The sequence below is a fragment of the Pantherophis guttatus genome, chromosome 2, assembly GCF_059756535.1.
Source record: "Pantherophis guttatus breed Tessera chromosome 2, ASM5975653v1, whole genome shotgun sequence".
Taxonomy (NCBI): Eukaryota; Metazoa; Chordata; class Lepidosauria; order Squamata; family Colubridae; genus Pantherophis; species Pantherophis guttatus.
In genome coordinates, this window is record NC_142064.1 from 161,909,582 (window position 1) to 161,924,562 (window position 14,981).

At 37.1% G+C, this 14,981-nt stretch overlaps 1 protein-coding gene across 1 annotated transcript; it reads left to right on the top strand.

The window, feature by feature from the left end:
- Positions 1-575: 575 nt before the first annotated feature.
- KCTD2 (potassium channel tetramerization domain containing 2) lies at positions 576-14,130 on the top strand. Its single transcript, XM_034408693.3, has 6 exons — positions 576-1,127; positions 3,832-3,940; positions 5,410-5,501; positions 5,871-5,966; positions 8,267-8,392; positions 10,693-14,130. The coding sequence occupies exons 1-6, from the start codon at positions 828-830 to the stop codon at positions 10,720-10,722; spliced, it is 753 nt and encodes a 250-aa protein (XP_034264584.1). The 5' UTR covers positions 576-827; the 3' UTR covers positions 10,723-14,130.
- The last annotated feature ends 851 nt before the right edge of the window (positions 14,131-14,981 follow it).

The following is a 14,981-nucleotide window of genomic DNA, read 5'->3' on the forward strand; positions in this document are numbered from 1 at the left end:
ATCTCCATCTTCTACTCTTTAATTTCTGCCGCAAAATCGGGTCTCTGCCCTGTTACATTTCATCGATGACGACTAGTAAGTGATTGCTCTTAAGAAAGTTTTATTAGAAGTAAGATCATAATATGAAAATGCTATTGGGAGGAAGGGGAATAACCAAAACTTCTGTGGAGGGCTTCTGCAAAACCCACTCCATCTTTTTAGCCACCTCTATCCACCCCCAATCCCCAACGCCGCCCCTGCAATTGCACAGCAGGTATATAGTAAAGTTCTCTTTTTCCCTCTCGAAAGGACGGTGCAAATTGTATTAAAATGATTTTCTCTCTTCTCCATGAAGCAAACTGGCAGGGCAGTTTCTAAACGTCGCCTCCGAAAGAGAAAGGGCCTTTGGCTTCGAAAAGTGTTTGTTCCACTAAGAAATTAATTAGGATCGTCCACTGCAAATCAAGAAGCGCCGGTCTAAACGGTTGGGGTTTATGGCACGGCTGCCTATGTATTTCCTTCCGGTGTCTCTCGACCATCTTTCCGACTGTTATTTCCATCTCTACTGCTCCGATTTACTCCTTCCGATTCCCTTTAAGGGCGGGACGCCTGGAACGAAGCCGGGGTCAAACGCAGTCATTCGACTCGGAGAGCGCTGGATGACCCGGAAGAGATTCTTCATCCCGGAAGTCCGGCGTTCCCTGTCAGCGGGGACTGAGGGGATGGCTATCGAGCCTCGACCAGAGCAGCTGCAGCCTTTCCGCCCGGACCGCTGACTAAAAACAAAACAAAACAAAAAAAGGGACTACCGTCTGCCCACCCACCTAGGGGAGAAGCCGTAGCCGAGCATGGCGGAGTTGGTGGCTGGGGAGGGGCCGCCACGAGGCCGCACGCCCAGCCCGCTCCCGATCTCGGGGCCGCCGAGTCCTCGGCCAGCTGCGGCTCCCGCCTGTCCAGCGCGCAGCCCGGAGCCTCCGCCGCCCGAGAAAGCCGCGGCGGGGAGTGGCGGCGGCGGCGGCTCCAAGTGGGTCCGGCTCAACGTGGGCGGCACTTACTTCGTGAGCACCCGCCAGACCCTCTGCCGAGAGCCCAAGTCGTTCCTCTGCCGCCTCTGCTGCCAAGAAGGGCCCGAACTAGGCTCGGACAAGGTGAGAGGGCGCGGCGGCGGCCGCCGGGCCCTAAAATCGCCCCCCTCCCTTTTGCCTGTAGGCCGCCACACCCAGGATGACGGGCGTGGCATCTCCCGGTGGTCCTCGATTTACGACCACAATCCCCCAGGTTACCTTGTTATACGTGAGAAATTTGTTAAGTCAATTTGACTCCATTTTACGACCTTTCTTGCCACGGTTGATCAGTGAATCACCACAGTTGACAAGTTAGTAAAAACCTGGTTGTTAAGTGCATCTGCCTTCCCCATTGACTTCGCTTGTCAGAAGGTCGCAAAAATGAAAAACGCATGACCCCTGGGACGCTGCAGCGGTCATAAGTATGAACCAGTTGCCAAGCGTCTGAATTTTGATCACATGATCATGGGGATGCTGCAAAGGTGGTAACTGTGGAAAAAAATGGTCATAAGTCACTTTTTTCAGTGCCGTTTAATTTTGAATGGTCACTAAATGAGAGGTTGTAAGTCGAGGACTGCCTTTAGTTTTCACTACATAGCCGCCCCTCCTGCAGGTCTGGTGTAATTGAGTAGTCATATTTCTAGAAGCAGGCCAAGTTCCTTGCAGAACTCCAGTTTTAACCATAACCATAGATTTTAGCCTTTAAGTATCTTCTAATGAAAACGCAGGAGAGGAGGACAAGGGATGTACAGCCCAGTGGCACTTCTAGACTGCATTTAAAAATGGGGCATTAGTTCTTTGCGCATATAGACACACACACATAAACACACACATCCTTGATTTGCTGTGCTATTCTTTTCTGTATTGATGGTGTTTGCAGAAGATGCTGAGCCATTGTTAATAAGCAATACGGATTTATAGAACACAGTATGTTAATATGATTGCACTCACAGCATTTAAGCTATGATGTGGTTTGTAACGACTTGGTTTAATCATTATGGCTGTAAATCAGGATGTTTAGCATTCTATTTAAAGTTTAGGTTTAGCTTGAATACAGAAGACTATTAAAAACACTGTCTTTTTCCTCTCAACCAGTCTTATTTCTTAAATGTGAATATTAGTCTGTAATCAAACACTTCAACAATGAAGGTATTGTCAGTAAATAACTTGAATTTAGTCTATTTATCTTGGTGTAATGAATGTAAGTAGAAATGGTTTATTTAAAAAATGCATACACATATTTATAAATGTTATGTATTTATAACATGCATAAATAATGTATTTTTTTTTTAGCTCTTTCAGAATCAAGAGTATTGAATGCAAATGCATTAAATTTGAATTCAGCCTTATTGCTTGTAGAGGAGAGCTTTATTTATTAAAAGCTCTCCAAAATCCCATTGGTTCCACTTGCTAATTTTTCCTTGTTCCGCGGGAAGGGTTGAAGTGAGGAGGGATTCTGATTGCCAGTTCAGTGCCTCCCCCATTCTACTTTTCTTATCCCATCTTACCTCTTCTTAGCAAGTGCTTTTGTTGCCAATATAGCCATAATATTTGCTGAAATTAATCTTAACCATACATATGGGAAAAGTAGCATAAACTCATTTAAAGTTATGGATGTCAAAAAGATACTTTAACTCTAAGCACTAGAAAGGGGAACACAGCCTTATTTCCAAAAGCTGTTCTATAAGAAGCCTTGCTCTTATTTTATTCAGAGCTGTCAAAAAGCATATTCAGTTCCTTGCCCACAGACCCGATAAATTATAAACTGTATTGAGATCTAATTTTTTATCTCATACAGCTTTTCAGTTTTACATCGATAAAATAAGTAATGGTTTTAAAAAATCAATATCTGTATACAAAGCAACTTCTTTCTCCAGTACTTAAAGCTGTGTGCCAAGATAAAGTATAATTTAGAGTGGTTGCTTTAGCATAAAATCACTTATAATGTCAGTGCAGTGGATTCTAAATGTCCTATAAAAAACCTTACATAATTGTGTTCCTTAGAATTTAATTTTAAATACAATGCTTTAGATAATAGTAAAAAGTTGTAATAGTTTATAGAGAGCTATCAGATTTGTGGTCTTTATACTTCCAAGTGATAAGAGTTCTTGCATGTTTACTCAGTAAGTCCCCATGAGATCAACTGTTTTCACAAGAAATAAGCTGTACAAAATCTTACAGATTGCATGTTTACATTAATGGAGTTTTGAGGTCAGTCTCTCCAAGATCATTAGCTAAGTAGGTCCACTGAGTTCAGTAGGATACATTGCGAAGTATGTGTAGCTTTAATGAGTTTTCTTAAGTTTGAGCCAATAAATAAAAATAAATAAATGTTCTGGATTTATCTTTGTGAAGAATATTTTTAGGCTGCCAAAAATGCTGATGTAATTTATAGCTCAAATGATAAAAATCTTTCCTAAGGATATAGTAATAATAATCAGTACAATTATGTTTATTTTTTCTTGTGCATTAATTTAATTTGGGGAAAAGCTTGTGACATAATTAAGAGCAGATTATTCCAAATAAATAAACACACAATTTTCTAGTTAATTAGATACAGCTAAAGTACATAGGCAATAGCCTATTTTTTTTAAAATAATTATGTCACAGAATCACAACACAAGCAAATGTAGAAGATATCCACTGATGCAAGAATTTGGCTCCTTTCCCAGAGAACCATATTCTCAGATTCATGACAGTTGGTTCCATGTCCAAATGTCTGAATGCCACTGGAATATCTTTCTTTAGCAGCAGAGTATAACAGATATAACATTATATCTCCTTACAGGATGAAACGGGGGCATATCTCATTGATAGGGATCCCACATACTTTGGTCCAATCCTGAACTACCTCCGGCATGGAAAACTCATAATAAACAAGGAATTGGCAGAAGAAGGTAAGAAAAACACAACTTTGACAAATGTATAAATCTCTTTTGAAAGTAAGGGATGTTTAATTCCATCCAGAGTTGCTGAGAGTTGGGCAGCATACAAATTTAATTACGGTAGTAGTATTAATAGAGGTTGGTCTTGCCTGAGCCCAGAATTAAGTGTATTTAATCTCATTGATTTCATGATCTGTGTGTCTTTAAAATATATTAGAAAGTCTATGTTACTCAGATTGCACTGTGGAAAATCAGTGCAAAATCAGCTTGTTCAAATAGGCATGTATTTATGACCATGCAGGGAGTATCCTTAATAGTGCTTTCTTTAGAGCATTATTTTAGGGACTATTATATTAGCATTTGCTTTCCAATGGAACATAGCCTATAAAAACAAGCTTCTTTTCATAAAGAGAATCAAAAGAGAAAACTTCTTGAATCTCCAGGTTATCGCCATAAGGAATTTTATTCACAAGGTGTTTCTTGATCTTCATTCAGTTTTGTTTGAATTGTACCTAACAAAAATTTTTGATATCATTTTGTTGTTTTCCAGATTATTTGTTGAGTTAAATAAGTTCACAGCTCGTGAATGTCATTTGGCTGCCATATGACATATTTGCAGCCTTTAGTGTTGGAGACTAGAGAGCCTTTAGAATTTGGCAACAAGAATTATTTTGAGTAATTGGAAAATATTTCTGATATTAAGGATTTGTTTCAAGAGATACGTATTTTTAAAAAGGCAATTTTATCTTCCATTTAAAAAAATAACTCAATAATTTATCCTTTGGTATAGATTTTATGACATTTTGTAATGTTAAAGATCATGATATTTTAACATACAAACCAGAAACTGGTTAGACATTTAATGAAAATGCAATATATATCTGTAGAGTTTTCTCCTTGTTTTTGTTTTGCTGTTATATTGCCTGTTGATTTTTTAAAAATCTACCTCTCTTCCTCTTTTTTCTTTTTTCTACTTCTTGCTGTAAAAGTTAAGCTAAATAAAGCTAATTAAAAAAAAAGAACTTTGCACTAAGATAATCAAATAACCAGTGCAGTTTTGCCTCTGGGATGCTTCTTGTTCCCATCTTTAAAATCTCTACAGGGCTGAAAAGCATATTTTTCAATATTTTGGTAGCTTAAGGATCTGTCTCTGAGAGGATTCGTGTTTCCATCCACATTCTTAGATTTTTAGAAACACAAGCTGAAAAAATTCAGCTGGACTCTTTACATTAGCATCATAACATCTCTGGGCGTTCCTTGGTGGCCTTTTGGACAATAAAAAAGCTGAGTTGTGGCACCCAACTTTTCAAATACAGAATGTCCTGAATTAAATTATAAATTGTATATATTCCCCAGTTCCAGACATGCAGCAAGATCAGATCTGAAAGCTTTCTGATCAAGAGATTTTATAGTTAACACAGATGTATAGCAACCTTTCCTTCTTACAAATGCTGAAGCCATGTTCTGCATCTTATTCCTAGGTGTCCTGGAAGAAGCTGAATTTTACAACATTGCATCTCTAGTGAGGCTGGTGAAAGAGCGAATACGAGACAATGAAAGCAGAACTTCTCAAGTAATTCACATTAGAAAGAAAATAAATATATTGTGTCCCTTGTGTCCTAACATATGTTACCATTTGATGCGGTAGGCTTGTGTGTTCCCTGTGGCATAAGAGCCATGTCATAGGAATTCTCCTTCATGAGATATTATTGGTTTCTGAAGTCTTTCACAAAAACATCCTACTTTCCCTTTCTAGCTTTTAACGACTATGGTGGCTAGAAGCATGCTTTTTAAAAAGACACTTTTACAAATGTTTGTTTTTATGAGCCTCCTCCATCTTAATATAATAGTAATAGTACTACCATCATTTCAATAATATACTATTATTTAGAGAACGTACAATCCTGATTTTTAACTTATTAGTTTCCCTCTTTTAATCCAGGGACCTGTCAAGCATGTTTACCGAGTTCTGCAGTGCCAAGAAGAAGAACTCACCCAGATGGTGTCTACTATGTCTGATGGATGGAAATTTGAACAGGTATTTGTTAACAGATTTAGAAGTTGGGCCAATTTACTGGATATATTATGTCCTTTTGCTTGTTTGTTTATTTATTATATTTATATGCTGCTCATCTCACTAACAAATGACGCTGGTGGAAATATGCCTGTTGTTTGCAGAAGCCTGATTTTTAGTCATCTTTGCATTCTTTTCTTAATTTTACTGTAACAGTTGATTAGTACTATCAGTTTGTGCCAGTCTTGAATTCTCATAAGTATACATCGTACACAAATTCTATATTGTAGTCTGATTATTAGGCATAAAAAGGGTAAAGGTTTCCCCTGCCAGTTGTGTCCGACTTTAGGAGGTGATGCTTCTCTCCAATTCACAGCTGAAGAGCCAGCATTTTCCAAAGACCCTTATGTGGTCATATGGCAGGCATGACTATATGCTGAAGGCGCATGGAACGCTGTTATCTTCCCATCAAAGTGGTACCTATTTATCTGCCTGTATTTACTGCTAAATTGGCAGGAGCTGGGGCAAGTAACTGAAGCTCACTCCATCATGCAGTACTTAGGTTTAAAACTTGCCAAATTTCTAGTTGACAAGCCTAGCGTCTTAACCACTTACCTGCTGCACCCCCTGATTATTAGGTGTAATTACTCCTTAATGAAACAGACAACTTTTTTCCTGATTAGAACTAGTATAATAACTATCCTTAGAGGATTTCATAGCACAAAAAAATGGATCTTTCAAGACAGTAGTCTTCACTATTGCATTCTAGTACAATGGGTCTTGTCACTGAGCAATGTCCTAGGAAAAGACACATAATGATCTACTCTCATCCCTCTGATACAGCATTCTTAACTCAACCACCATACATTCAGTGATGATCCCTATCTTCTGTGTCTTATTGAAAGCCAGATAATTTGCGTTGCAAAGTTGAATTGAGTTGCCTGTGGTAGAATTCAGAATACTGAAAAGGTTCATTTCGTTCATGTCTTCCAAGTTACACTTTTATCTACTTTATGGAAAGACAAAATAAAAGTGTATTGACTCCTGTTTAATACATGTAGTCAAATTATTCTTTACCAGTCTTGATAATGTGCAGATACTATTGAAAGTTCTGTCCCCTACAATCTAAAACATTCTCCTGATTTTGTTTCAATTTGCTATAGCAATAACAATAAGACTTATATACCGCTTCACAGTGCTTTACAGCCCTCTCTAAGCGGTTTGCAGAGTAAGTATATTGCCCCCAACAAACTGGGTCCTCATTTTACCAACCTCGGAAGGCTGGAAGGCTGAATCAACCTTGGGCCGTGCAGAATCGAACTCCTGGAGTGAGCAGTGAATTAGCCTGTAGTACTACATTCTAACTACTGCGTCACCATGGCTGTCTATAACTGCTGAGTTTCTGTTTTTGTGATTGTTGTTAGAGCTGCACAAAGATCTGACTTCAAGGAGAAAAATATGATTAAAATCATAAAGAAGAACATATGTAGCATCTGTCAGGAACTTCATAAAGCAGCCCTCCACAGCTGCCACACGATCTCAGGAAAAGATACATTTATTCCATTTATTCGAAGGTGTTAATGACTGGTATTACATGAATGGCTGATGCTGCAGCTATGGCTAAATCTGCAAAGCCTGGTTCTATATATTTTTAATGTTAGGATACATGAGCAGCTATTCACCCTACCAGCATGGAATAGTCCTAAAATTTTGTGTTTTACCCAGCTATCTCTGGAGCTCCTAGCCACATAATTGTTTTCTTTATTTTAAATAATATTGATTTTGTAGAATGATACCATATTGCTTAAATAATAGTAGAAGAATGAGAGAGTAATTAATATGGAAGTGATTGGTGCTGTTTCTGCAAATAAAATCAACATGTACAGGGTGTATGTACCAAGTTGAGCCCTATAAACAGTTTATTATATGAATCACATTTGGTGATCATATTAGTTGCTATTGACTTCTAAACATGCCCTTTTAGATGCATGAGCTTTAAACATTCCTAAATACCTTCTCTGAAAAAATATTAATTAATAAAACATACTGTGATTGACCTATAAGGCCTGATATCTGATATACCTGTATATAGTTGCCTAACAAAACCGAAGATTTGTTAGTATTTTGATCTGAAAGGGAAGTCACATGGTACATCATACTGTTTATAGAGTTCAAAGGCATAATATGAGCATGCTTTTTCACCTCCTAAATGTTAAAGGAAGTTAAAAAGTACTTGTCTTGCAAATCTGTAACTCTCTGTTATAAGACTGATTTTATGTTCATCTTATATTGCTATTTTTAACATATCATTTCCTTTTTAACAGTTAATTAGTATTGGATCTTCATACAACTATGGAAATGAAGATCAGGCAGAATTTCTCTGTGTTGTATCAAGAGAGCTCAATAATTCGACCAATGGCATTGTCATAGAGCCTAGTGAGAAAGCAAAGGTGAGAAGCCTTTTGTGATTGTAATCCTTTCCCTATTTATTAAATGGCATAAAAATAGATAACACGTGGATATTTTTATAATAATTGTATTAAACCTATTTAAACAGAAAACAAAATCTACAAAAGATAAAAGAATAAAAATTAAAAATACAGGAAAAATATATAGATAGAAAATTAAAAAATAAACATATTGCAGAGGGGAAAAATATATAATGAAATAACTTTCCCCTTTGTTGCAACAAGTATAAACAAATTTAATAACTTATCTTTTCTTAAAATACTACAAAAAATCACTTCATCCCATATCGCATCTCATGTCTATAAACAGACCCTTACAACCATTTAATTCAGTTGTGGTCAGCAAAAGTCCATTAATCATAATTTTTAGTCTGGATAATGTCCTAGAGTTGGTTTGCTTTTCATTTCTTTCAGTATTTTAACAGATAATATTTTGCAAATCCAATATTAGAAAGTAATTGAAGACATTCTTTTGGCTTGCAGGTTGCACATCCCTTTCAATTATTAAAACAGCCAATTTTATTTGTATATTCAGTATAACTTTTTTTTCCATATCATCTTGCAGGCTGTCATTTTGAAATCAACTCAAATCAATCCCAGTCCTGCTTGACAAAACTTGCTCCTGTTCTGCAATGTCTCTTAAAAGCCACCTATCTATAATGGTAGATACTTTTAAGATTATCTTATAGATCCATTATTCTAAAAAACCTTGAATATGTCCAGTATTAAAAATATTTTGTCCCATCCTATATTAGTAAGCCAAAATTAAATGCTATTTTCCTTTAATTGTAATCTATAGTTCCCTCTTGTTCCCTCTAATGTCCAGTGTTCAAATTCCCATCCTATTGTACTTTCTTTCAGAATTTAAAACAAGACTGTCCCATGGGAAGGATTTCCACAATCAATTTCAAAATCTTATTTCAAATCCCCATATCCATTATAACTTTCCAAAATCCACTTCTAATCATTCTTTTGCTGCTTCATTTAAAAAAGCTTTTTTAAAATGTCCTTAAACAGCTCTGTGACCCTAAATTTGTTGATTAGAACTCTGCCATTGCTGGGAGCTGCTGCTTGAAACTGACCAGACCTTAATCAGTTTTACTCTGAAAGCTTTGGTTGTCCTAAATGCCGACATTGGTCAGAAAAGGAAATTTCTGTTAAGGAGTAACTTGCTAAATGAGGACTATCTGTATATAAATATGCTTAAGCTGTTCAGGGTTCCAGTTCCCCCTCTTGGCATATAGTTCTTTTTTTTTTTTTTTTTTTTTTTTAGTTCCTGATTAGGATGGAATTTGGAGGCAGTTTTATAGTGGCTTTGTTTATTTTTGGACGAGCAGTTTTGGAAGCTGGCACATAATTGAAAACTGAGAGTTTTTTTCTGGTAGAATCCATGATTCTAAACTGATGACAAATGTCATTGTTAAACTGTTTAGTTAAACAAAATGATGTTTAATTCAAAGTATTCCTGATGATTTGAAAAGCAAAGCAACCTGTGCTTTACAGGGTATACTCCCCATGAAGGCTTGCATTCAAAACTCAGGTATCCTTCTGCATGCCCAAATTTTGACAGTAAGCTAGTATTTTTGTATGATTAAAATACCAGTATCAGGCTGTAATAATATATATTTTAACTATATCCTGGTTGGAATACTGTGATACACTCTGTTGAATATTTGGGATTTCTGTTCACAATATGCTAGCTGTGACATACAAAAAACCCTCTTGATGACTTGGAATCAGTGTATTGGAAGCAGGGTGGATAAAAATCAATGATTTTTTTTTTTAAATCAAATCAGATTTTTTTTTAATTTAAATCGGATTTTTTTGACTTAAATCGAATTTATTTTAATAAAAAACTTTTGGGGTAAAAATCTATCGTAAGATAGTTTTCTATTTAAGATACATAAATAATTTAGTTTATTCAGCATGAAATGGAGCTTAGTTATGTAGCATGAGGCTGTATGTTCTGCAACACTGGGACTATCGGTGAGTCAACAGTGGGTCAAAGGAGTAACAGAGATGACAGTTGCTCTTTAAAAATTATGATTTAAATCGAGTTGATTTAAATCAAGCCTTTTTACTAGTGATTTAAATCATGATTTAAATTGTGATTTAAATCAACTCGATTTAAATCAAATCCACCCTGATTGGAAGTACGATAGGTTCTTATACAAACTTGCCTGTACGTCAGATCTTGAGAGAGGTAGCATGTTCTCCAGCTCTCTTTTTTATTGTTGTAAGAAACACTTCTCAAGTGAAATGCTTCTCTTTTTTTTCCCCAGATTCTTCAGGAGCGAGGATCACGGATGTAATCCAAGCATCTAACTTTAAAACTCCCAGATGTTAAAAGGGCAATTTAGCAGGGCTGAGCATTTCTCCTGCAATCCAACCTTGCTTTTGTACAGTAATAAAACTAACACAAAGCAAAGCTGAGCCTGTCCTGCCAGTGGAGAATTAAATCCTGGTAAAAACCAAAGGCTCATCCCACCCCAGTCACAGAAAGCTAAGAGAAAAGAAGAGAATCTTCCAGCTGGAGAGCGCCTTTGCTCTGCTTTTTTTTTTCCTTGCTGTCTTGGCATTGACTCATGTTTGGGGGATATATATATATATATATTTATATTTATATCATCACAGGCCTGGATAAAGAGCAGACTTTTGGTTTCACACTGCTATTTCTAATGCTTTAGTTAGAAAAATTGTCCTAGTTAGAGTCATTCAGGTCCAGGGAAAATAGATTTGAAAATGAATAATTAAATATTTTTTCCTCCATGTTCACTCACAAATCTTTTTTAAAAAAATATGTTACTGGTTCAGAGCTGTTAAATAAGAAAGTTGAGTGAGGGATGTGGTATTAGCTGAAGGTTTTTTCTTCTGATAACACTACAAATCTAACTGTAGGCATTCCTTGCAGTGCAGTTTGGTCAGCATTCTTCATGCTTTTGAGGTATCCAATTACCTGTGATATTTAGATTCTGTCGTATTGTTTCTTATTCTCTGTGAAAAGAGAGGAAAGAAGGAAGCTTATGCCCCATTTCTCTTACCAAAGCTAGAATGTGGGTTATTTCAAATAGTTCATTGATATGGAAGATTTGTTCCTGCCAAGTTCAGCTTTGCCTTGTCTTCAATAGCATGAAACTATTCCCTTGTTCTCTTGATGTCCTGCATTAAAGCAGGTTTTCATTTGTACTCTAATTATTTTAGTTCTCAACTCTTACCTAATACATCCAGGGATAGAGAGTCTTATTTACACATTATGATTCTGTGCTTGAAATTTCTCATCCCTCTTTGTGTCCTCTCACCCAAAATGACTAAAGACCATTGCACAGGTTGGGGGGGGGGGGGCAGGGAGGTGTAAAATGATGATAGTTGCCAAAGTATTGTGATGTTTCTTGTCCAAAGTGATTTGTGAACTTCTGTATTTTTTTTTCTGTTGGAATGCCTTGAATGGAAGTAACAATGTTGTGCCTCTCTGAATTCTAATCTTAGACAAATGGGACTTACTGATTTTGTCAATTAATTTGTGCCATCCCTAATCAGTGAAATGTCCCTTCTAGTTGTTGGTAAATGGAATTCCTGAAGTATTTGCTTTACATTCTGGCTTTGTTTCTCGTTAGTCAACTTTGGCTTCTGGGCCTTTGAATTAAGCTCTGAGCATAATGAACCAAAGTATCAAAGAAACTGCAGTGCTTTGGTTTTCCCTAGGCAATAATTGAAGCTCCCATGTTAGTCAGTGATCGGAGTAGGATCCCTTATATTCCGATTGGTTTGCTTGGAATTTCTCAGCAAAGAGTTGCACTCAGTGTCTTTTTCATGTTTTATGGTGTGTGGTAATGAGGCTTCCCCTTTTATTTCTTCCTAGTTACAAAAGGAGTGGGAACAAATAGGATAGTGAATGGTTACTGAAAGCATGGAAGATATAATGCAGATGAAGCAAAAATGTTTTAAAATGAAATTTAACAGGGTACCAAATTATCCTGCTCCATTAATCTCCAGTATTTGTGTACATATATCACTGAGCTTCCCCACCATTTTGCCAACATACCTCCACTGATGTTTTGATGGGTTAGAGCTTGAATAATGTGCATTGTTCAGTCCCTGTAGCAACAGACTGTACCAAAGGTCTTGAGGTCAGCTTCTGGCTGCTAAACTCAACCAGCTTCAAACTCTGTGGAATTCAAGCAACTTTCTTGTCCTTCTTCATCCTTCCTGTTTGTAATGTGTTGGTATTGGCATGGTCAGACAGTGTATGTCATGGCTGGATTTAACTAACACTGTGATGTGTACATAAATCTATGAGTATCTTGTTCTTTCAGCCGTTGTCAGTGTATGTCCACAGCTGAGAAATAACCAGATGTGTTTGTGTGTGTGTTGCGAGGAAGTATAAGAACCACAGATGTATCCTCATAATCTCTCCTTCCAAAGAAGGGAGATTGTGGTGGCATGAACTAGTTGAAAGAAAAAACCAGAGGATGCTGCAAAGAATAGCTGCCATTTCCAACTTGGCCTAACCCAACTCACTCCCCACCTTGCTGGGCACGTAGCAGTGTTAGGTTTGCTTGGAAGCAGATCTTAACTGTGTAGCTTTAGTAAACTAAAACAAATACCTCATTGATTTATGTTATGATCACCAGAAACACCATGCATGGGGAAGCCACATTAGAAGAGTGCCTGATGTCAAGTTAATGAACTGGTAAAAGTAATTTTATTTTGTTGTACATGTAGGCGTCATTGAAAACAGTTCCATTTAAATCTGGAATAAAATCAGATTTGAGATGAGGCTGCTCTGTTACAGCAAGATTTGAGCTAAATGCAGAAAAAAACTGTTTCTGCTAAATAAATAGGGCCACTTGCTGCTGACAAGTTGTGAGAGGTTTTCAGCAAATCTAGTTTTTTGTTGGAACATGACTACCTTCTCTTTTCCTTCCCTTATTAAATATTTCTAGTTATGGTTTGGGGGACCCTTCCTGAAATGATGAGCAGTTTAGTTGGAGATAGAAACAGTATTAGGGATTGGGAAAGCTCTCTGCTTTCTTAATATAAGGGCTTGAATTCCAGCTACAGCAAGACACTATTCTAGCTCACCCACTTGGGATGTTCTTTTCTCAAGATGAGAAGCCACCTTCAGACCCTGTTAAATTCAAGAATCGGCTTTCATGTTCTCCACCAGTTGTAACTTTGCCTTCTTAGCAACAGGGCTCTTCCTTGCATTTGCCTTTATGTGGTTGAGATGAAACTAAAGTTGGAGCATGAATACAGATGTTGTTTCCCCATGAAAGGCAGGAAGGAAGCCAGTAGTGGGATGGGTTTTCATCTGAGGGATGTGCATCTCTTGAGGTTTTTTTTAAACCATTAGCTAGCCCCTGGGGACCAGTACCTGGTTGAGAAACCCAGCGGCCCAATTGTTCCGTTACAGCAAGGTTGAGCTAACCTTCTCTTAAAAGTGTCTTTGTTTCTGCACATTTTTAATCAATTTTTCTCAGGGGTGACTGAATGGTCCGAGGGGGAGTGGGTTATCCACAAAGGGGTGAGGGTGGCTCCTCGGACCTTCACAGCTGGGCCGTGGGCTCCTCACCCTCAGGTTTTGCTTGCAAGCCTAGAGGTTTTGTACAGTTTGTCACATGTCGGTGCCCTTTGCTACTTGTTTCTCTTGGTTTATTAAATGTGTTTGAATAATAATGGAGATGCTGTGATTTCTTTTTCCAATAAAGATTCTGACATGACTTGTGCTTGGGTTTTTTTTTTCTTTGTGATTTTATTTTGTATCTTGCTGGTTTGCTGATATTAAAGGTTGAGGGTCTTTTACACAGAAGTTCTCTAGATGCACTCATTTCTGCTTTTGTTTTTAATTAAACATTCTTGCCATCAAAATAAGGGCGAAGATTTACAGCTTCCTTTCACTGAAAAGGAGAATGAAGCCATTATTTAATAGTAATAATAACTGTAGGTTTCCCAATAGTGTTATTTGTAAGGGGTCTTAAATTTAAAAACTTAAAAATATTTGTCTGCATTTTGGGGTTTGTGTAGTTTTTGGAAAATAATTTTTATAAAGAGATTCTTCAGATACATTTGTATAATGAATTTAATGTATTCCTTAATAACATAATAAAATCACTATTAGGTATATTGTGGGATTAGGGATTCTGTTTCAGTATAGCCATCTATGATGGCAGTGATTCTGATTCTACAAACAATAGATAAATATGTAATATGGCCAAGCAGGATGATAAACAGAGAAGCTACCCAAGATACAATATAAATAACTTCCTAAGGCAGAATGATAAATCCATACAAAGAGGGCTTTTCCAATAGAAAATGAATGAATGAATGAAACCATGGCTTATTTATCGCTTGTCTTTTTGAGACCAATGGAACAAGATGTTTGGGTCTTATGTGTGCTATATTAAAAATCGTGTAGTAGTGTTTCTTGTTATGGATGCCTATTATCTTGAAAGCGCATAGCAGATAGGTCCTTAATATTTTTATTTAGATGAGCTTGCCAGTGACATCATAACCAAAGGGCTTTGCTCCCTCCTCCTTTGTAGTTTGAACTATGATGTCACCTGGCAAATTC